The 22,819-nt window shown below is 45.0% G+C and overlaps 1 protein-coding gene across 1 annotated transcript; it reads right to left on the bottom strand.

Annotated features, from left to right (window-relative positions):
* Positions 1 to 382: 382 nt before the first annotated feature.
* On the bottom strand, positions 383 to 14,468 carry LOC137301251 (hyaluronan synthase 1-like). Its single transcript, XM_067970711.1, has 4 exons — positions 13,767 to 14,468; positions 2,891 to 3,116; positions 2,082 to 2,214; positions 383 to 1,055 (listed from the first exon to the last, which is right to left on the bottom strand). The coding sequence occupies exons 1-4, from the start codon at positions 14,466 to 14,468 to the stop codon at positions 383 to 385; spliced, it is 1,734 nt and encodes a 577-aa protein (XP_067826812.1).
* Between the last annotated feature and the right edge of the window lie 8,351 nt (positions 14,469 to 22,819).

Raw genomic sequence — 22,819 nt, forward strand, 5'->3', positions numbered from 1 at the left:
AGGCCCACTAAATTCAAACAGGGCAAACCAACAAATAAGAAACATAAGTGCAAATTGCCAGGGCTTCGAGGGTGGGTTTGCCAGAACGGAGCCACATGTGACAGACAGTAATCTCTTCCCTACAAGGAGCAAGCGAAAAGTCAAAGTGACGGGTGTCCAGTATCTGCTTTTGGGAATCTCTTATTAGCTAACACAGAGCGGCGCTGGGAGATGGTGTCTCTACCACTCTCCTGTACAGAATGTGCATGGCCCAGGAGGGACTGCAGATAAAATCATCTCAGGAACAAAAAGCAGAAAGTTTATGGGGCGTAAAGCATGCTTCAAGGTATGAGACATTCCTCAAATTTTTCAGTGATCACGAAGTGATTTACACAAAATCTCTCTACACTTCGACACGGTACATTGCAGAGTTCCTTCTATACCGCTGACATGACCGCAGATGGTAAATTGTAACCATAACTGCCCAATATGAAAACAAGGCCAGTGAACTGTAGAGCACGTAGTCTCTATCTGACTCTTTAGCGTGGATCCATGAGCGTTCAGACTCCGAGAAGACAGTCTCGATCAAACCCACAAGGAGGATGATCCCCCATACCAAGAGCGGAAGCAGCGGGATGTAGTTCTTGACTCTCTCTTTGCGTCCAGATGTTCCCCAGCTGTTATTGGTAACAGTAAGAAGAGAAAAGCATTTGATGGGCAGCAGCCCGCTCAGGTAGAAGGTTGGATACAGAGATACGAAGATCATCACCAGACTTCCCTTCAGGCATGTGGCGTTGATTGCTTTGATGATTGCAAGGCCCTGGATGCAAAGGAGCATCCAAAGAATGTTCCATAGACACCCATGGTAGAACAGCTTGACAATGGTCACGATAATGAAGAATGGCAAGATTCCTATAACTACGGACTCATAGGTCATCCACAGACTGTGCTTGTGCCACCAGAGAGAACTGTAGACCCACTCCATGAAAGATGACTTGGTCCAACGTAGTTGTTGATTCAGCCAGCGCAGATATTGAGCTGGAGTTTCTGTGTAGCACCAGGCCTTGGGCGTATACCTGGGTGAAACAGAAATGAGTTTTCATTAATGAACCCTTGTTATTTCTGTATTTGACTTTCATTTTACAACAATCAAATTTAACACACCTCTGCCATGCAATCAGCCAATCATTATAACCAAGCTGGCCACAGACACTGGAACACCTCTGCCACGCCTCTGCAGCCAGCTAACCGTTGTCTTCCTGTACGTAATCCCATTGTCTCAGCTTTGACCTTCAATATGGTCTTTTCCCACCTAGAATTCACCCATCACTGTCTGAGGGCACCAATCTTCAATTATGTATGTTGCAATATTCTTGCTGTAACAAGTTCAATAACAAGGGTGGGAGGAGGCTCGTGTGGAGCATAAACACCGGCATAGACCTATTGAGCCGGAATGGCCTGTTTCTGTGCTGTAAATTCTAATGTAATTCTATGTAAAGTTCAACTACTGCCCACAGGCCACCTTCTCATTAATTCAGTTTTGGCCTTTCAATGTTAGTCATTCTCTTCTCCTGAATGATACCCTACTTCTTCCATGTGTGGTGTTTTGCCCCACAGTGGTCGTAATTCAATGATAAATACTTATAGGTACCTCCCTGGCGGCTGTGCAGGTAAATGCAGTGTCCCGTGTTGTTGTAAGCTTATAAAAAGCAGGAGCATTTGAATAATGTTACCTGATCTCAGTCGGAGCAGCAGTAGGTGGTGCTGCTCCCCTGGGCTGAGGGTGGGGGGGCAATCAGTCAGGTTTCCTGCTCTTGATTACTAACTGATGATGCCTGCTGGAAAGGGCATCAACTGAAGACAAGATTGGCCTTGTCTATGATGCCCCTCATGTTTGAATAGTCTGCCGGCACTCACTGTCTGGGCTCATACATGAAAATGGAAATGTATCAGCAGGCTGCCAGTGCCCATGGAACTGTATCACAAGAAGAAGCAGTGTCCTTATCCGTTTAAGCAGAAATAACAGGCCCAGGTTTATCATCTCAGCTACAACATAAGGCATGGTATTACACAATTGAGCAGAAAATAGATTTGTCTCTTACTTTGTGGAGTAGCCCAGACTGAGCACCCTGTTAGTCAGGTGACGATCGTCCCCTAATATGCACCGGATTCCCAGGAATCTCTGATTGTACCAGGGCTCTAGTAACTGTTGGAGCAAATCATTCCTGTACATCCCTAAAACAGATAGTCATTGTTAGAAATTAACACAGATTATGTTCGTGGTCTGGGCAAACAGTTCACTATACTGCGATGGATGGTTCTCTTACCCGGGATAGAAATTAAAAATGAGGAAGTTAGAAGTAAGAAGGCAAATCAGTTGGGCTATTGAGGGAGTCAGACAGGACAGCAAAGTAACACTGACAGAACCCTAACAACTCCTCCCTCTTGTCCCTCCCTGTCTAGTTTACCGATACCACGATGGTCAGTTCCCCACCTGAACTTTTCTCTCTGGTTCTTCCTAAGCTCCAATACTCTTCCTTCTCAATGTGTGGAAATCAGGACTCATCACACTGTCTTCTATTCTATCTCATTCTTTCCCAGATTCAAAACTGACAAGTGCAACACCTCCCTCAGCACCTCCTTTGTACTGCAATTGATAGGCTTTTAAAACCCAAACTTGGCATCATTGCTGTTTGATTTGTCTTCTCTTTGACTCTTATTTAGCCTTGGTATTCCTGCATAACTGGTCTTTGCTCTTGAGCTAAATTTCTAAAAAATAAAGGCTACTACCCAAGCCTAGTGTGTAGGAATTGCATCTGCACCAGCTAGGTCTAAAAGAGGGCTTCTTTTTAAAAAATGATCTGGGATCATAACATCCTATATTAAGATCAGGATTTGTTCACATTCTTACCTAGAGGTCCACTGATACAGGGCACACAGTCAAAGTAAGACTGGCAGGCTCGTTCCACATTGAACGTGATCCAGTAATGCAAGCTGTTAATGAAGCTAACGAACGAGTCGTTGACATTGAGAATTCGCACTTCCCCTCCAACTGCTCCATAGTTTTCCTTTGAATCTAAAACTTTAACCAGCTCCACAGTTGCTCGTGAGTCAAGTTTTGTGTCAGAATCACAGACCTAAAAGATACACAATCCATTGATAAAGAAACCCAATTCATTGTTAAAGATACATAATTCATTGATAAAGATACTCAAGAGGTAATTTTGAGTCCACTCTGCTGGCAGGGACCATCGCCTACTGGCAGACAATGTATGTATTTCGGGCACATGGTGTTCATAATTTTCCAACCATTATAATGAATCATCATACAACCATGAGTTACAGGTGCCAAAGTGCCAGATGTGCATTGCCGGCAAACAAGGATCCCATGGACTCAAAAAATTACCCCTATAATCCATTAACCATTCATCTAACTCTATCTGGGCAGCAGTCAGCAGGTCTGCAAAGGGACTATTAACAGGCAGGACATTAGCCAGATCAATAGCAATAGGCTATACCTGTTGTACCTGTATGTCAAGCTTCAACTTACCATCACAAAGGCTGTCTTCAGATACATATGGAATAATCTGGATGCATCAGCATTCGAAGCATCAGTAATTGATAGACTATATGATCACCAACCAAAAGAGCATTCAAGATGTGAAGAACGCAGGGACCACGTGAAGTGTTGAATGCTATATTGATCATCATCTAGTACACTGTACACTAGTTCTCATGGTACAACACCAACAACAGAGACAGAAAGTGAAGATCCCAAATGTTGGTGTTGGATGACTCACAGATGTGGAAGCAAATGCTGCCCCTAATATGGTTGAACAATGGTACATGCGCAAGATGGCTGTGATGGTGCTACATCCAAACCTTACAGCTTCATAAAGAGAAAGTAGCTGGATTGGTTTGATGAAAATTACACCAAGATTTCACAGTTGTTAGATAGCAAGTGTGTAGCTCACAGCAACTGGCTCCAATGGATGAGAACAAGAACAGGTAGACAGACATCAGGCATATGGCCCAGAGATGACTGAGACATATGATGGAAGCAGAAGGCTGTGGAAATACAAGCATTTGCTGACAGACATAACATAAGGCAGTTGTATGATATCAATACATTGGATCCATTCACCATGGAAAATAGCGACAAAGATGAAATGTAATGATGGATCGAACACATCAACGACAGTGAGTGAGAAACTGATGAAATTCCGAAGCAATCAATTCAAAAGGGATCTATTCATGCCATGTGTTAACCTAACAAAACTGTTCAAAGTGCAATGGAAGACATTGGCAAAGTTTGATTCCCTTCTTAAATTTATCAGCACTATCAAAGGGTTCCATGAAGGAATGCCCATCAGAGTGATCTCAGGTGGGGTCTGTGCCAAAGCTCTCCTATTGACCCCTACAGTGAAACAGGGAGATGTTATCGCCTCAAATGTTTTCATATTGTTCTGTTGTGAGATTGTGGCCTTTATATCAAGTTTATAAGTGGCGGCAAGCTATTTAAATACAAACTGAAGAACTCCTTTGTTGATAGCTGTACTCTAAAAGGCTCAGTTAGAAAGTGACCTCCAATTCATCATGCATGGGTCATTTTACACCAGCAATTAGATGCTTTGTACTAACAGTCCTAACAAAATGGGGATGAGGTTTCACCCTCCTCCTGAAAGTTACCACAGTGAACTTGGCATCAGGGTCAAAGACCAACAGCTGAAGTCAATCCAACAGTCCTCCCACTTCAGCTGCATCATTATGCCTGATGGCAATGTCAATAAAGAGGTTCCAAGCTATGTGAGAAAGGCATTGGAAAGGTGAAGAACAGACTGTTTGAAGAGCATGACCTGGAGATCAAGCATTCAAGCTCATCATTCTTCTGTATGACTATGAGACATGGACTGTCCACAGACCCCACCTGAAAAAAGCTCTAGAAGTCTCACACTCTTACATCATTAGTCTCATGGCCAGATCATGTGGGAGACACTGAAGTACCCAGACAAAAACAACATGAGGAGCACATAAGCAATGGCGATGAAATCACAGCTTCATTTGCTTCGATAGCAAATGGCATGTGAATGGATAAGGTTGCCAAAATGGATTTTCTACAGAGAACAGTGCAGCCACAATGGTCAACCAAAGCACTGCAATGATATTCTGAAGGCAACGCTAAGGCTCTGCAAAATACCAACAGAGAATTTTGAAGAAACAGCAACAAACAGCTTGGGATGGCAAAGCAGTGCCACAGCTGGTATTGCCGACCTAGAGACCAACAAGGCACAATCTGGGACACCAAGTGGATAGAATGAAAATGGCCACTGTGGGACCACACAGATCATCGTACGATTCCCTGCTTTTGTTGTGACAACAAATTGAATTCAAGAATTTGCCTACATTCAGTGGCACAGAGAGACAACTTTGGAAAACATCATAACTCATGATGGACAATCAAGAAACAGTCTGTTTTATGGTTTCCACAGACTTTCTTGGCCAAGATAAGGAACTCAATGTGTGGAGATGCATGCACAAGCCTGTATCTACCATTCCATGGAACAGCAAGCTAAGGTGATCTGCTACTGGGCTACTTTACCATCTTCAACTAAAATTAGCTCTTTGTATAGCATGTGGGGATACTTAATGACCCAAATCAAGAAAGAAAGCTACAAGTTCCACAAACGTGCATTCTTTTTTCATCTGTTCCAAGACATTTCTGTCCAGCAGCCAGAAAATACTGCAAGTAAATGGGACTCTGCTGATATTCCAGAGACAATTATTCAATATAATATAGCAAGGGCTACAGGAATCACCAAGCATGAGTTCCACTTGCCTATCTTCTGTCAGTATGGCTCAGTTGGTAGCACTCTCACCTCTGAGTGAGAAGCCATGATGTGGAGATGCCGGTGATGGACTGGGGTTGACAATTGTAAACAATTTTACAACACCAAGTTATAGTCCAACAAATTTATTTTAAATTCCACAAGCTTTCGGAGGCTTCCTCCTTCCTCAGGTGAATGGTGTGGAAATGACATTTTCGAATCCTTCGCATTTGAAAATCACAGAACAATGCCTGGTGATTACTGCCCGTTGCCAAGGCAATCACAGTGAGCAGACAGAAAGGTGTCACCTAAAAGGCCACCGAATATACAAACCCCCCAAAAAAAAGAGAGAGAGAAGGAAGACAGTCAATGACCCGTTATATTAAAAACAGATAACATTTGTTCGCTGGTGGGGTTACGTGTAGTGTGACATGAACCCAAGATCCCGGTTGAGGCCGTCCTCATAGGTGCGGAACTTGGCTATCAATTTCTGCTCGACGATTTTGCGTTGTCGTGTGTCTCGAAGGCCGCCTTGGAGTATGCTTACCCGAAGGTCGGTGGCTGAATGTCCATGACTGCTGAAGTGTTCCCCGACAAGGAGAGAACCCTCCTGTTTGGCAATTGTTGCGCGGTGTCCGTTCATCTGTTGTCGCAGCGTCTGCATGATTTCGCCAATGTACCATGCTCTGGGGCATCCTTTCCTGCAACGTATGAGGTAGACAACGTTGGCCGAGTCACAGGAGTATGAACCGTGCACCTGGTGGGTGGTGTCCTCTCGTGTGATGGTGGTATCTGTGTCGATGATCTGGCATGGCTTGCAGAGGTTACCGTGGCAGGGTTGTGTGGTGTCGTGGACGCTGTTCTCCTGAAAGCTGGGTAATTTGCTGCGAACGATGGTTTGTTTGAGGTTGGGTGGCTGTTTAAAGGCGAGTAGTGGAGGTGTGGGGATGGCCATAGCGAGGTGTTCGTCATCATTGATGACATGTTGAAGGCTGCGGAAAACATGGCATAGTTTCTCCGCTCCGGGGAAGTACTGGACGACGAAGGGTACTCTGTTGGTTGCGTCCCGTGTTAGTCTTCTGAGGAGGTCTACGCGATTTTTCGCTGTGGCCCGTCGGAACTGTCGATCGATGAGTCGAGCATCATATCCCGTTCTTACTAGGGCGTCTTTCAGCGTCTGTAGGTGTCCATCGCGTTCCTCCTCGTCTGAGCAGACCCTGTGTATTCGCAGGGCCTGTCCATAGGGGATGGCCTCTTTGACGTGGTTAGGGTGGAAGCTGGAAAAGTGGAGCATCGTGAGGTTGTCCGTGGGCTTGCGGTAGAGTGAGGTGCTGAGGTGCCCGTCTTTGATGGAGATTCGTGTGTCCAAGAAAGAAACTGATTCTGAGGAGTAGTCCATGGTGAGCTTGATGGTGGGATGGAACTTGTTGATGTTATCGTGTAGTCTCTTTAGTGATTCCTCACCGTGGGTCCATAGAAAGAAAATGTCGTCGATGTATCTGGTGTATAGTGTTGGTTGGAGGTCCTGTGCAGTGAAGAAGTCCTGCTCGAACTTGTGCGTGAAAATGTTGGCGTATTGGGGTGCGAATTTGGTCCCCTGAGTGAGAAGGTTATGGATTCAAGCACCACTACAGATTTAAGCACATAATTTCAGGCTGACACTTAAGTGCAGTACTGAGGGAGTGCTGCCCTATCTGAGGTGCCATCTTTCATATGAGATGTTAAATCAAGACCCTGTTAACCTGTTCAGGTGGTTGTAAGAGATCATAGAGCATTATACAAAGAGCAGGGAGTTCTCCCAGTGTCCCTATCAACATTCCTCCCTCAAGCCACACCATCACAGATCATTTGGCTGTTTATTCATTTGCTGTTTTGGGGACCTTTTTTGAGCATAAATTGGTTACCACCTTTGCCCGCATAATAACAATGTCTGCACTTCAAAAATAATCCATTGGTTGTAAAGTGCTTTGGGACATCCTGAGGATGTGGTAAGGTGCTTTAAAAATGCAAATTCTTTCTTTCTTTATGTGATTAAAAACCTAGAAAATAAAATTGCTGGACTATAACTTGGTGTTGTAAAATTGTTTACAGATTTCATTTGGGGGCAATCTTCAGGCTCAAGACTAGCCTTTCCTCTAATCACTCAGAAATTGTGTGCTGGTAACAAGGATGAAAACACAGCAAACAAAAAGGTGGAGGTGCTGGTGAAGTAGATAGTAAACTTCCTTCTGACACTTGAATCTGATGAAACAGAAAGTGACAAAGAAAGTGACACTTTGATTGATAGGAATTGTAGAGTGGAAAACTACTGCACATCAGCAACATCAAGAGTAGGCTGCGACATTGAATGCTCTTGCAAGGCAGCTGGGCTTGTCAAGTATTAGCACTGATTAAGATCCATCTGTAATTGTGTTAAATCTTTTACCCATGTGATATCTCAGAAAAGATATGCTAGCACATGAATGAAGAAGCTAAGTGTTATTTTGACCTGTCATTATTTATAGTACTAATCAATAATCTGTTATCTTGCTCACAGTTAATCAAGAGGAAATGGTACATCTTTAACTGCGTTGTAACAGGCTGAGTGAGGTTATAGCGCCAGCTCTGATGCAGGTAAGAATAATAGGCAAGATAGTAGGAGTACTCCAGCACCAGCAATGGACAAAGTACATACTGCAGGTGGTAGCTGTTTTGGTGTTCTAGTGTTACCTATTAAAACCAATGTAAAGAATCATTATATAGAATTACATAGAATGTACAGCACAGAAACATTTCGGTCCAAGCCAGTGTTTATGCTCCAGATGAGCCCCCTTCCACCCCTCTTCATCTAACCCTATCATAACCTTCTATTCCTTTCTCCCTCATTATTTATCTAGCTTCCCGTAAATGCTTCTGTGCCATTCGCCTCAACTACTCCTTCTGGTAGCGAGTTCCACATTCTAACCAGTCTCTGGGTAAAGAAGTTTCTCCTGAATTCCCTATTGAATTTATTAGTGGCTATCTTGTATTTATGGCCCGTAGTTTTGGTATCCCCCACAAATGGAAACATCTTTGTTATGTCTATCCTATCAAACCCTTCCATAATCTTAAAGACCTCTATTAGGTCACCCTTCAGCCTTCTCTTTTCTAGAGAAAAGAGCCCCAACCTGTTCAATATTTCCTAATGGGTATACCCTCTCTGTTCTGGTATCATCCTTATAAATCTTTTTATTGATTGAAACATTACTCTAGCATTACTAATGGGACTGAAGTGTTACTAAGTTGTGACAACAGGAAATGGGAGTGACAAACAGGAAAACAAGATTTTTTATAGATAAACAAAAAGATTGATTGATTGATTCAGGCTTCATCCTGATTTTATTTACATTGGTCTAGCTCGTCTGCTTCCTGAGCTACAATAGATGTGTTAATTACCAGATTTATTTTTCTGGTATCAACTATCCAGGGAAGGTGAAGTATCAGCTTTTTTCAAGAATGTATTAGAATCTACAAGCATCTCTGAGCCATGAATCTCTGACATGGAATTTACTTTTTACAGGAACATTTTTCATATCCCCTGGGAATATAATCAAAGACATTTTCCGATTATACTTTCTTTCAGGTGTTAGCCATGGCTCAGTGGTACTCTCTCATCTCCAAGTCAAAAAGTTGTGGGTTCAAGCCCCATTCCAGAGACTTAAGCACATAACCCAGGCTGAGACTTCAGTGCAGTACTGAGGGAGTGCTGCACTGTTGAAGATGCCGTCTTTCAGATGAGACATTAAATTGAGGCCCCGTCTGTCCTCTCGGGTGGACGTAAAAGATCCCACGGCACTATTAAGAAAAGCAGGGGAGTTCTTCCAGTGTCCTTGCCAACATTTATCCCTCAAGCAACACCTAAAACGGATTACCTGGTCATTTATCCCATTGCTGTTTGTGGGACCTTGACGTGTGCAAATTGGCTGCCACGTTTCCTACAATGCAACAGTGACTACATTTCAAAAGTACTTCATTGGCTGTAAAGCACTTTGGGACGTCCTGAGGTCATGAAAGGTGCTATATAAATGCAAGTTCTCTTGTTTGTAAACCTAATGGAACTGTACAAATACTTTCCATAATTCCATAAATATTCACTCACCTGACGAAAGAGCTAAGTTCCGAAAGCTTGTGATTTCAAATAAAGCTGTTGGACTATAAACTGGTGTTGTATGACTCTGTACATTTATTCAGAAGTGACCATTTCTCATTTAAACCAGTCATTGAAATAACCATCTGAACCTTGATGAAGGATCCCACCTGAGATGTTAACTGCCTTTGCTCTGTCAAATGCTGATCAAGGTGCTGTGCATTTTTGGCATTTTCTCTCCTTATTTTGGCGCAGAAGCCTGTTCTAGCACAATGCTGTCATTGGTCCACATTCTACCTATCTCTACGGTTCCACTTTTAGCTTAACTCCCAATGCATCATGAGACAGAGAAATAAGCAGGAAAAATCAACTTTTGTTTAAAAAAAATTTCTTGGTGCCCAGTTTACATTTCAGAAATTTCCAGATACAAAACTGGTTTATCTAGTCCATAAGTGGAGAGGTAGCAATCCTCCCTGTACTTCAGCCAAACACCAAGACAAAGGTAGTGATGGAAACATGCTGAACTCTCAAGGCATAAAATGGAAGTTGCACAATCACCAGACAGCAGGACCAGAAGGCGATGACAGTAAAAAAAAATGGTGGGCAATGTGACAGAAACTAGAAACATACTTACTGCAGCTAATGCGCACACAGCTTTATTTGGACGCTATACCTGAAACTAAGCCTATCTAAGAGGATTCCTGGGTGCAGGAGAACAGGATAATGAGCAATAATTGTCGCTGCAAAGCTTTGGGCTGCCACATTAGTCCAGTTACATTCATGTAATCACAGGCCCATCATTAAATGTTCTGCCCTCTGTCTAATGGGAGGGTGTTCATTGTGTGTCCTTTCTGAAGCTTCACACAGTTTAACGCCTTTTCAGTGCCCTGGTGACCTAAGGAGTGTGCAGTTCTATTACCAGATATTCAAACGTCAAAAAGATTTTTTTTCTGTTGTTGAAAAGCAATGAAAACAAATAAGACATGCAAATGGGATATCTAAAAGCATCCAGACCAAAAAGTCTTGGGTTTGATTTCTAGTCTGAGACCAGGCAGGCAGCATTAGGGGCCCTGTAATTAGCTTTAGTGCCCCTGGGCTAAGGAGGGGTAAAATCAGCCAGGATTCCTGCTGCTGATTCCTGACTGATAAGTGCGTGTGTGTCAAAGTCAGATGGAGACAGAACCAGGTTTGTTTGTGATGGCTCCCTCCTGCCCCGAGTCAAATTGAAATACAGAAACAGGAGTAGGCCATTCAGCCCCTCAAGTCTGTTCCACCATTCAGTTAGATCATGGCTGATCTGTAGCTTAACTCCATTTACCGGCTTTGGTTTCGTAACCCTTACTACCTTTGCCTAACAAAAATCTACCAATCTCAGTTTTGGAAATATTCAATTGACCCCTAGCCAACAGCTTTTTTTTGGGGGGGGGTGGAGGGAAAGAGTTCCAGATTTCCACTACCCTTTGTGTGAAGAAGTGCTTCCCGACTTCACCCCTGAACGGCTTAGCTCTAATTTTAAGGTTATGCCTTTATTCTGGACTCCCCATCAGAGGAAATAATTTCTCTCTATCTACCTTACCAACTCCTTTAATCATCTTAAACACCTCAATTAGATCATCCCTTAATCTTCTATACTCAAGGGAATATAAGCCTGGTCTATGTAACCTGTCCTCATAACTTAACCTTTTTAAACAATTTTACAACACCAAGTTATAGTCCAACAATTTTATTTTAAAATCCACAAGCTTTCGGAGGCTTCCTCCTTCCTCAGGTGAATGAGGAAGCCTCCGAAAGCTTGTGGATTTTAAAATAAAATTGTTGGACTATAACTTGGTGTTGTAAAATTGTTTACAATTGTCAACCCCAGTCCATCACCGGCATCTCCACATCTTAACCTTTTTAGCCCAGGTATCATTCTGGTGAATCTGCACTGCACCCCCTCCAAGGTCAATATATCCTGCTGTTACTCACTCTAGGCTGACAAATAGGAACTGATGATTGGGTGAGGTATCAGAGGACTGTCTGTGGAATCATATCTGAGTATGAATCAATGATTCAGCTGAGGAGGAATGAGGGGCAAGAACTGGAGGGAAAATTATAGAAGAAAAAAGTACTGTGAGAATTAAGCATGACTTAAAAGAGGTATAATATTTTCTGACCAGCAAAGTTCAGTGTGAACTCTTAGCACACTTGTACAACATTCCACAATTGGAAAATATCCCTCAAAAGGTGGGAAAGCATCAGACGGGGGTGGGAGGCTTTGAACAATAAAAAATAAAATAAAAAGCCCAAATCTTACACCCAGAATTTTTATGTTGGACTAAGTTTGCTGTTTTGTAAAAAAAGTAACTTTAGGCATGTAACTTTCTGCCTTCTCAGACTGAGGCTGTTGCGCAAATGTATATAATCCAATTGTATGAACAAACTACAGATCAATCGTTTAGGGAGGTGGATGGGCAACTAGAGTCAGGACCTTATTTACTTTAAAAGTAATTATGTTACTACCACCAATTTTCTTTATTTTTCCTACCTTGCCTTGTTTCCTATCAGGCCAGTGACCTGCTCGTGTTGTCAATGTGGAACTCATCACTAAAGAGTGTGCAAGAGCAGCTCAGGGCAACTCACTCCAGTGATTCTCCCTTTGGGACATCCAGGACAAAGCAGCCCGCTTGATTGGCACCCCATCCACCACCCTAAACATTCACTCCCCTCACCACCAGCGCACTGTGGCTGCAGTGTGCACCATCCATAGGATGCACTGCACCTCCCAAACCCACGACCTCTACCACCTAGAAGGACAAGGGCAGCAGGCACATGGGAACAACACCACCTGCACGTTCCCCTCCAAGTCACACACCAACCCGTCTTGGAAATATATCCTTTATCATCACTGGGTCAAAATCCTGGAATTCCCTTCCTAACAGCACTGTGGAAGAACCTTCGCCACACGGACTGCAGCGGTTCAAGAAGGCGGCTCAGCACCACCTTCTCAAGGGCAATTAGGGGTGGGCAATAAATGCCGGCCTCGCCAGCAACGCCCACATCCCATGAACGAATAATAAAAAAAGAGAACTTCTGCACCCCCTCAATCCAGCACCTTCTCCTTGTATCTAGGCCAAGATTGGAATGGGGCGATTCCTTTGTGTCAACTTTGAAGTTGGTACTTTCAGCTTCTGGACCAACAGAGGTACGGTTGTGTAGTGGTTATGTATTGGACAAGTAATCCAGAGGCCTGGACTAATTAATCCAGAGAACATCAGTTTAAATTCCACCATGGCAGTTTGAGAATTTGAATTGTTTAAAAATCCTGGAAATAATAAAGCTGGTATCAGTAAAAGTGACCATGAAGCTGTTAATTGTTGTAAAAACCCAACTGGTTCACTAACTGCCTTTAGGGAAGTAAAACTGCTGTCCTTACCTGGTTTGACCTATACGTGACTCCAGTCCCACACCAACGTGGTTGATTCTTAACTGCCCTCTGAACTGGCCTAGCAAGCCATTCAGTTGCATCAAAATGCTACAGCTGTTCAAGAAAAAGGCTCACCACCATCTTCTCAGGACAACCAGGGATGGGCAATACATACCGGCCTTGCCAGTGGTGCCCACATCCTGAGAATGAACTTTTAAAAACTATGCCTCAGATCTCTCCGGGGAAGTTGAGATCATGGATTCATAACCACTGGGGGTGAGGGGAACTGAAAAGAAGGAACATTGAATCATAAGTAGGTCAGATGGAAACTTTAAAGCTCAACTTCCAGTTTCAGAGTGCTAAAGCAAAAGGCATTTGTTTGATGCAGATGACAGATTTACACCAGTGAAAAGGATAAATTACAGACATAGACTTGTCGCATTGGTCATACCTGAATGTAATCCACCAAGTCTCCGATAGCTTTGAAGGCTGTGTACATTACTTCTCTCTTTCCTCCCCATTTCTGCATGATGCAAACACAACGTTTGGTCCGGATTAGTGACTCCACCTCTACCCTCTCTGGATTTCCAACACATGCCTCCCCATAAAACAGATTGACAGGGTCCCTGTACGGCCCCTTGTTGTGGCCCTCCTCTTTATTCCGAATAACTCTATTAAAATTTCTGGAGTGATAGTTGCCCTCCCATACATAAGTCCCAATATCTTCCTTGCAGAAAACCTCTTTGAACGTGTCCATCATGTATTGATCTTCTTTTGAGTTCCCATCAATGACCATGATAATTCTCAGCATATGAATTGGGTACTCAATGTTCTTCACAGAGTTAAGGCACTGTACCAGGTATGAAGGGTCTTCCTGGTAGGCAGATATGATTATGGCTACTGACTTGGTGCTGCTACATTGTAAGATGTTATCTTCTGTCCTGTTGCACTCGAGCAAGGCAAAGATGGTTTGAAGGAAGAAGTGGACAATGATCATGGTGCCATAGACCCCAAGCGAAATTAGTTTATATCCTTCTAAGAGGAGCTGGAATCCTGCTACATATGCCCAAGACACACCAAGAAGCAACAGCAGGGCAAAGACCGTGGTATAAGTTCTATGAGCTATTGAAACCAGAGTGTCTTTGTTAACCATGGCTGGAAAAGATCAAAGTCGACCAATTCTCAGTTGACTGTGGAATGAAAGAGATACAAATCCAAAACTTTTGTTAACATGTATCAGTATACTGATTCTAATATTCTCCACTTCTACCCACCCATTGTTATCTTTGTAGTAACAACAATAACTTGCATTTATATAACACCTTAACTAAGAAAAACATCTCAAAGCTCTTCACAGAGGCATGTTAAAAATAAATGCTGGACCAACGAATGAGATATTAGGAAGAGTGACCAAAAACTTGGTCAGAGATGGATTGTAAGGAGGATGTTAAAGGAGAAGGAGGTGGCGAGGCATGAGGGGTGTAGGAAGGGAATTACAGAGGGTGGGGCTTAGGCAGCTGAAGGTAGAGCTGCTAATAGTGGAGCGAAAGGAGGGGAAAATACACAAGAGGCTGGAGTCAGAGGAATGAAGATTTTGGAGGTGGGGGGTGGGGGGGAGGTTGTAGGCCTGGAAGTGATTACAGTGATAGGGAGAGGTGAGGCCATGAAGGATTTAAACACAAGGATGAGAATTTTAAATTTGAGGCATTGGTGGACGAGAAGTTGATGGGTAAGTGGGACTTATGCGGAATAGGTTATGGGCAGCAGAGATTTGGATGAGCTGAAGTCAGAGGAATTCCCTCTCTGCCCTGCACCAATTTCACACCTAAGCCATTTTCAATACAGTAGATAGTGATCATGAGTACATTGGTCCGACCAAAGCAGGTCGATCATTCACCGTTAATAACTTGGCTTAGCATCTCAAATTTAAAAGTGAGCGGTCTGCTTTAACCATCTGCAGTACTTTCTCCCCTCCTCGGAAGATGCTGACTGAGGTGCAGGTTCCATAAACACCAGCAGCTCTCCAATATCTCAGCTAAGTGACCATTCTTGATCTGTGAGCCTGGACACTGAGTGGGGGAGTCTATTCCCACATGAGAGGAAGCTTTATAGCCAAGCCCAATCCTGTTCTAGATCGACATCCACACACACTTTCCAGCTGGAGTTCCTGGGCTACCCACTCGATGTCTTACGGACATTTAAAAAATTGTTTAAATTGTGAAATTAAGTTTCATTAAGATTTACCTCAGATTAATTCTTAATTCATTCTCAGGATGTAAGCGTTGCTGGCCATCGTTGGCATTTATTGCCCATCCCTGGTTACCTGCCTCCATACCCGCTATAAACCCGCCTCCATACCCACTATAAACCCGCCTCCATTCCTGCTATAAACCCGCCTCCATACCCGCTATAAACCCGCCTCCATTCCTGCTATAAACCCGCCTCCATACCCGCTATAAACCCGCCTCCATACCCGCTATAAACCCGCCTCCATACCCGCTATAAACCCGCCTCCATTCCGCTATAAACCCGCCTCCATTCCTGCAAAAACCAGCCTCCATTCCCGCTTCCCGCTATAAACCCACCTCCATTCCTGCTATAAACCCGCCTCCATACCGCTACAAACCCGCCTCCATTCCTGCTATAAACCCGCCACTATACCCGCTATAAACCCGCCTCCATTCCCGCTATAAACCCGCCTCCATTCCCGCTATAAACCCGCCTCCATACCCGCTATAACCCGCCTCCATACCGCTATAAACCTGCCTCCATTCCCTCTATAAACCCGCCTCCATACCCGTTATAAACCCGCCTCCATACCTGTTATAAACCCGCCTCCATTCCCTCTATAAACCCGCCTCCATACCCACCATAAACCCGCCTCCATTCCCTCTATAAACCCGCCACTATACCCACTATAAACCCGCCTCCATTCCTGCTATAAACCCGCCACTATACCCGCTATAAACCCGCCTCCATTCCTGCTATAAACCCGCCTCCATTCCAGCTATAAACCCGCCTCCATTCCTGCTATAAACCCGCCACTGTACCCGCTATAAACCAGCCTCCATTCCTGCTATAAACCCGCCTCCATACCCGCTATAAACCCGCCTCCATACCCGCTATAAACCCGCCTCCATTCCTGCTATAAACCCGCCACTGTACCCGCTATAAACCAGCCTCCATTCCTGCTATAAACCCGCCTCCATACCCGCTATAAACCCGCCTCCATACCCGCTATAAACCCGCCTCCATACCCGCTATAAACCCGCCTCCATACCCGCTATAAACCCGCCTCTACGGACTATAAACCCGCCTCCATACCCGCTATAAACCCGCCTCCATACCCGCTATAAACCCGCCTCCATTCCCGCTATAAACCCGCCTCCATTCCCGCTATAAACCCGCCTCCATTCCCGCTATAAACCCGCCTCTACGGACTATAAACCCGCCTCCATACCCGCTATAAACCCGCCTCCATACCCGCTATAAACCCGCCTCCATTCCCGCTATAAACCCGCCTCCATCCCCGCTATAAACCCACCTCCATACCTGCTATAAACTCGCCTCCATACCCGCTATAAACCCGCCTCCATACCCGCTATAAACTCGCCTCCATACCCGCTATAAACCCGCCTCCATACCCGCTATAAACCCGCCTCCATACCCGCTATAAACCCGCCTCTACGGACTATAAACCCGCCTCCATACCCGCTATAAACCCGCCTCCATACCCGCTATAAACTCGCCTCCATTCCTGCTATAAACCCGCCTCCATTCCTGCTATAAACCCGCCACTGTACCCGCTATAAACCCACCTCCATACCCGCTATAAACCTGCCTCCATACCCGCTATAAACCTGCCTCCATACCCGCTATAAACCCGCCTCCATACCCGCTATAAACCCGCCTCCATACCCGCTATAAACCTGCCTCCATACCCGCTATAAACCCGCCTCCATACCCGCTATAAACCCGCCTCTACGGACTATAAACCCGCCTCCATACCCACTATAAACCCGCCTCCATACCCGCTATAAACCCGCCTCCATACCCGCTATAAACTCGCCTCCATTCCTGCTATAAACCCGCCTCCATTCCTGCTATAAACCCGCCACTGTACCCGCTATAAACCAGCCTCCATTCCTGCTATAAACCCGCCTCCATACCCGCTATAAACCCACCTCCATACCCGCTATAAACCCGCCTCTACGGACTATAAACCCGCCTCCATACCCGCTATAAACCCGCCTCCATACCACCATAAACCCACCTCCATACCCGCTATAAACCCACCTCCATACCCACCATAAACCCGCCTCCATACCCGTTATAAACCCGCCTCCATACCGCTATAAACCCGCCTCCATACCACCATAAACCCGCCTCCATACCACCATAAACCCGCCTCCATTCCCTCTATAAACCCGCCACTATACCCGCCTCCATTCCTGCTATAAACCCGCCACTATACCCGCTATAAACCCGCCTCCATTCCTGCTATAAAGCCGCCTCCATTCCTGCTATAAACCCGCCTCCATACCCGCTATAAACCCGCCTCCATACCCACTATAAATCCGCCTCCATACCCGCTATAAACCCGCCTCCATACCCACTATAAACCCGCCTCCATACCCGCTATAAACCCGCCTCCATACCCGCTATAAACCCGCCTCCATACCCGCTATAAACCCGCCTCCATACCCGCTATAAACCCGCCTCCATACCCGCTATAAACCTGCCTCCATACCCGCTATAAACCCGCCTCCATACCCGCTATAAACCCGCCTCCATACCCGCTATAAACCCGCCTCTACGGACTATAAACCTGCCTCCATACCGGCTATAAACCCGCCTCCATACCCACTATAAACCCGCCTCCATTCCCGCTATAAACCCGCCTCCATTCCCGCTATAAACTCACCTCCATACCCGCTATAAACCCGCCACTATACCCGCTATAAACCCGCCACTATACCCGCTATAAACTCACCTCCATACCCGCTATAAACCCGCCTCCATTCCTGCTATAAACCCGCCTCCATTCCCGCTATAAACCCGCCTCCATTCCCGCTATAAACCCGCCTCCATACCCGCTATAAACCCGCCTCCATTCCCGCTATAAACCCGCCTCTACGGACTATAAACCCGCCTCCATACCCGCTATAAACCCGCCTCCATACCCACTATAAACCCGCCTCTACGGACTATAAACCCACCTCCATACCCGCTATAAACCCGCCTCCATATCCACTATAAACCCGCCTCTACGGACTATAAACCCGCCTCCATACCCGCTATAAACCCGCCTCCATACCCGCTATAAACCCGCCTCCATTCCCGCTATAAACCCGCCTCTACGGACTATAAACCCGCCTCCATACCCGCTATAAACCCGCCTCCATACCCACTATAAACCCGCCTCTACGGACTATAAACCCACCTCCATACCCGCTATAAACCCGCCTCCATACCCACTATAAACCCGCCTCTACGGACTATAAACCCGCCTCCATACCCGCTATAAACCCGCCTCCATACCCATTATAAACCCGCCTCTACGGACTATAAACCCACCTCCATACCCGCTATAAACCCGCCTTCATACCCGCTATAAACCCGCCTCCATACCCGCTATAAACCCGCCTCTACGGACTATAAACCCGCCTCCATACCTGCTATAAACTCGCCTCCATACCCGCTATAAACCCGCCTTCATACCCGCTATAAACCCGCCTCCATACCCGCTATAAACCCGCCTCCATACCCGCTATAAACCCGCCTCCATACCCGCTATAAACCCGCCTCCATACCCACTATAAACCCGCCTCTACGGACTATAAACCCGCCTCCATACCCGCTATAAACCCGCCTCCATATCCGCTATAAACCCGCCTCCATACCCGCTATAAACCCGCCTCTACGGACTATAAACCCGCCTCCATACCCACTATAAACCCGCCTCTACGGACTATAAACCCGCCTCCATACCCGCTATATACCCGCCTCTACGAACTATAAACCCACCTCTACGGACTATAAACCCGCCTCCATACCCACTATAAACCCGCCTCCATACCCACTATAAACCCGCCTCTACGGACTATAAACCCGCCTCCATACCCGCTATAAACCCGCCTCTACGAACTATAAACCCGCCTCTACGGACTATAAACCCGCCTCTACGGACTATAAACCCGCCTCCATACCCGCTATAAACCCGCCTCTACGAACTATAAACCCGCCTCTACGGACTATAAACCCGCCTCCATACCCACTATAAACCCGCCTCCATACCCGCTATAAACCCGCCTCTACGGACTATAAACCCGCCTCCATACCCACTATAAACCCGCCTCCATACCCACTATAAACCCACCCCTTTGTCCAAATCCAGAAAACAGAATTACCAGGTGGAAGTTTTAGAAGATTTGTGTTAACCTTGACAGTATTTTTTTTAAACGAGAATGTGGCATGTGTACACAGCCAAAATTTCCAACCTTTTTTCATGGGATGTTGGAAGAGATACCATAAGTAATTAAACATTTCCGGATTAATGTAATCAACAACATAATTTTACAGAATAATTCAAACATAATTGTAATTTCCTAATTTTTATATATATTTTTTAAAAAGTGATCAAATAGATTTGCAATTGTAAACCCACAACATATTAAAAAAGTGGTAAATATAATTTTGCCCTTAAACAATATTATATATAATGACAGAAAAACATTGAATTTCACTTTTTAAAGCAGTTTAGTGATTATTCCCATAATTTTGTTTGGATTAGTTTTATAGACATTTCAGGGCAGAGGGTTTTAACCCTTGAATTCATTGACGTTACCTCCAGTTTTTGCTCCAACTGCTCCCCAGGCGCGCTCCCGGACGCAATGACAGTTGGAAGCGTGTGCACGCGCGCCCGAATCTCGCTCCCGATTGAATCAAATCGCGGCCGCGTGCGCGGGGTTGGTCCCTTCCACGGGGCAAAAAAAAAAATGGGAAAGAATGGAATTTGTGAGATTGTCAGAAAAAAAATACTGAATTAACCTAAAATACCAATTTATGTTTTTACAAAAGGTAATATTAAGAACTTTAATAGTCCATGGGCCATAATATTCCATATTTTAAAGAGAGTTTAATGTCCCAGTGCAGCTCCCACTTTCCCATTACTGCCCACCAAATAGGTAACAAGGTGTATCTCTTCCCCCTTCCCTCAGGTTACCCTGCACTGGGAGAACAAGTTACCTGTATCCAAGCCTCTGCAACCCTGTTCTGGAGATGGTTGTTAGACATTGTATGGTCGCCAACCTTCCAGGACTGTCCTGGAGTCTCCAGGAATTAATCTCCAGGACACTGCTGCGAGCAAAACCCCGGGAGAGAAATCATAGGGGCATTTTTTTTTTGAAAACAGATTGTGTTTTTTTTTTCCATTTTTATTTAAACACTTTCGCTTATTAGTTATAAAAATATTGGAGATGGGGAAAAATAGCTGTTTGACAGAGTCAAGATCCATCCAAAGTCTGTTCGCTTTCCAATAGGCGGTGTGTCGCGAGGATGGGCGTGTCGGGCGGGAGTGTGGGGGGCGGGGCGCTCGGAGGCAGGAGGTCATATGATAAAAAAAACTCCAGGAATATGTCCAGAGTTGGCAACCTTTTTCCCATCCCGAAATACTACCAGCTTAGTTCTCAAGGATGGGAGGGACGGAAGTCCATATTGTACAGTTCTGCACACCACAGTCCATCGGAGGCTGTAAAATCATTGACAAAACCTGGGAAGACCTTTCTGTGTTATTAGTAGCCACCATGATTAAATTTATAGGACATATCCCTTTTTTTTAAAAAAAATTGTCCAAGGCCACATTTATTACTCATTCCTCGTTGCCCCATGTTGCCAGTGGGTTTGCTAGGCCACATCAGACAGCATTAAGAGAACCACATACTGTGGGATTGAAGTCACATGTAGGCCAGAACAAGTAGCAATGGCTGATTCCCTTCCCTGAAGGACATTTGTGAACCAGTTTGGTTTTAATTTTATTATAAGGTTAAAACAGCAGGTTTCATGGTCATTTTTTTCTATGACTAGTCCACAAACTTCCAGATTTATTGAATTTGATTTCAAAAATTGCCATGGTTGTTAGGCCAGTACAATAACCACTACACTATTGGGTACAGTAGTGTAGTGGTTATGTTACAAGACTAATAATGGAGAATGAGTTCAAACCCCATCATGGTAGTTGAGAGTTTCAATTCAGTTTAAAAAACATCTGGAATAAAAAGCTGGCCTCAGTAAAAGTGACCATGAAGCACTCGGAATGTCTGAAAAACCCAACTGGTTCACTAATGTCCTTTGGGGAAGGAAAACTGCTATACTTACCCGGTCTGGTCTAAAAGGGAGTTCAGTCCCACACCAATGTGGTTGACTCTTAACTGCCCTCTAAAGTGGCCTGGCAAGCCACTCAGTTGTGGCAACGAGGGATGGGGAATAAATGCTGGCCTTGACAGTGGCAGCCACATCCCAAGAATGAATAAAAAACACCATACCTTGGTTACAGTTGAATGTGCCATTTAATGCTACCAAGGACTTTGACCCAGCGATGATGAAGCAATAGCAATATATGTCCAAGTTGGGATGGTGTGTGACTTGGAACTTGGAGATGATGGTGTTCCCTTGCACCTGCTGCCCTTGTCCTGGGTGGTGGAGGGTTGTGGGTTTGGGAGATGCTGTCGAAGAAGCCTTGGCGAGTTGCTGCAGTACATCCTGCAGACAGTACACACTGCAGCCATGGTGCGCTGGTGGTGGAGGGAGTGGATGTTTAAACAAATAACTAAATATACAAGTAAGTTCAGAAATTAATGTTTACAGCTCAACTTTAAGTAGGGTTTGTGAGGTGCTAAAATGTAAGTGTGACTTTCCTCCCTTCAATTTTCTCATCCTTTCTGAAGATGATGTTAGGTTATGGGTGATGGCCACCCTCCAGTTTCTTCATCCATTCTTGATCTGTGACCCTAGACAGTAAGTGAGTGAGCAATTGACATGGCATTGGACCTTTTGGGGAGGGAAGGAGGTGAGGCAGCCTGAACCTGATTCTGTCCTCACCCAATATCCATAGAAATGTACTTTTCAACAAACATAACTGGATGACCATCTCCAGAGGGAACCCTGGTTGATTTTTCCCCTCCTTGACAAAAAGAGCAATGGGGCCAATTGTAATGGCCCTACCACTGACCTGGCCAAGATCAGCTAAGTCAACGCAGACCAGGGATTCAACCTCGGGTATGCCTGTTGTGTATGCCTAAATGCCATACCAGGCTGTGTTTATACCCACTGAGCCATCAGTAGAGTTTTATTGATACCAAATAGCTGAAGCTAAGTTAGCCAAGGCTCAGTGGTAGCACTCTCCTCTCTGAGTTAGATAGTCGTGGGTTCAGGTCCCACTCCAGGGACTTGAGACCATAATCTCAGCTGACATTCCAGTGCAGTCCAAGGGAGCGCTGAACTGTT

Source organism: Heptranchias perlo, chromosome 33 (assembly GCF_035084215.1).
Source record: "Heptranchias perlo isolate sHepPer1 chromosome 33, sHepPer1.hap1, whole genome shotgun sequence".
In the NCBI taxonomy this organism is placed as follows: domain Eukaryota; kingdom Metazoa; phylum Chordata; class Chondrichthyes; order Hexanchiformes; family Hexanchidae; genus Heptranchias; species Heptranchias perlo.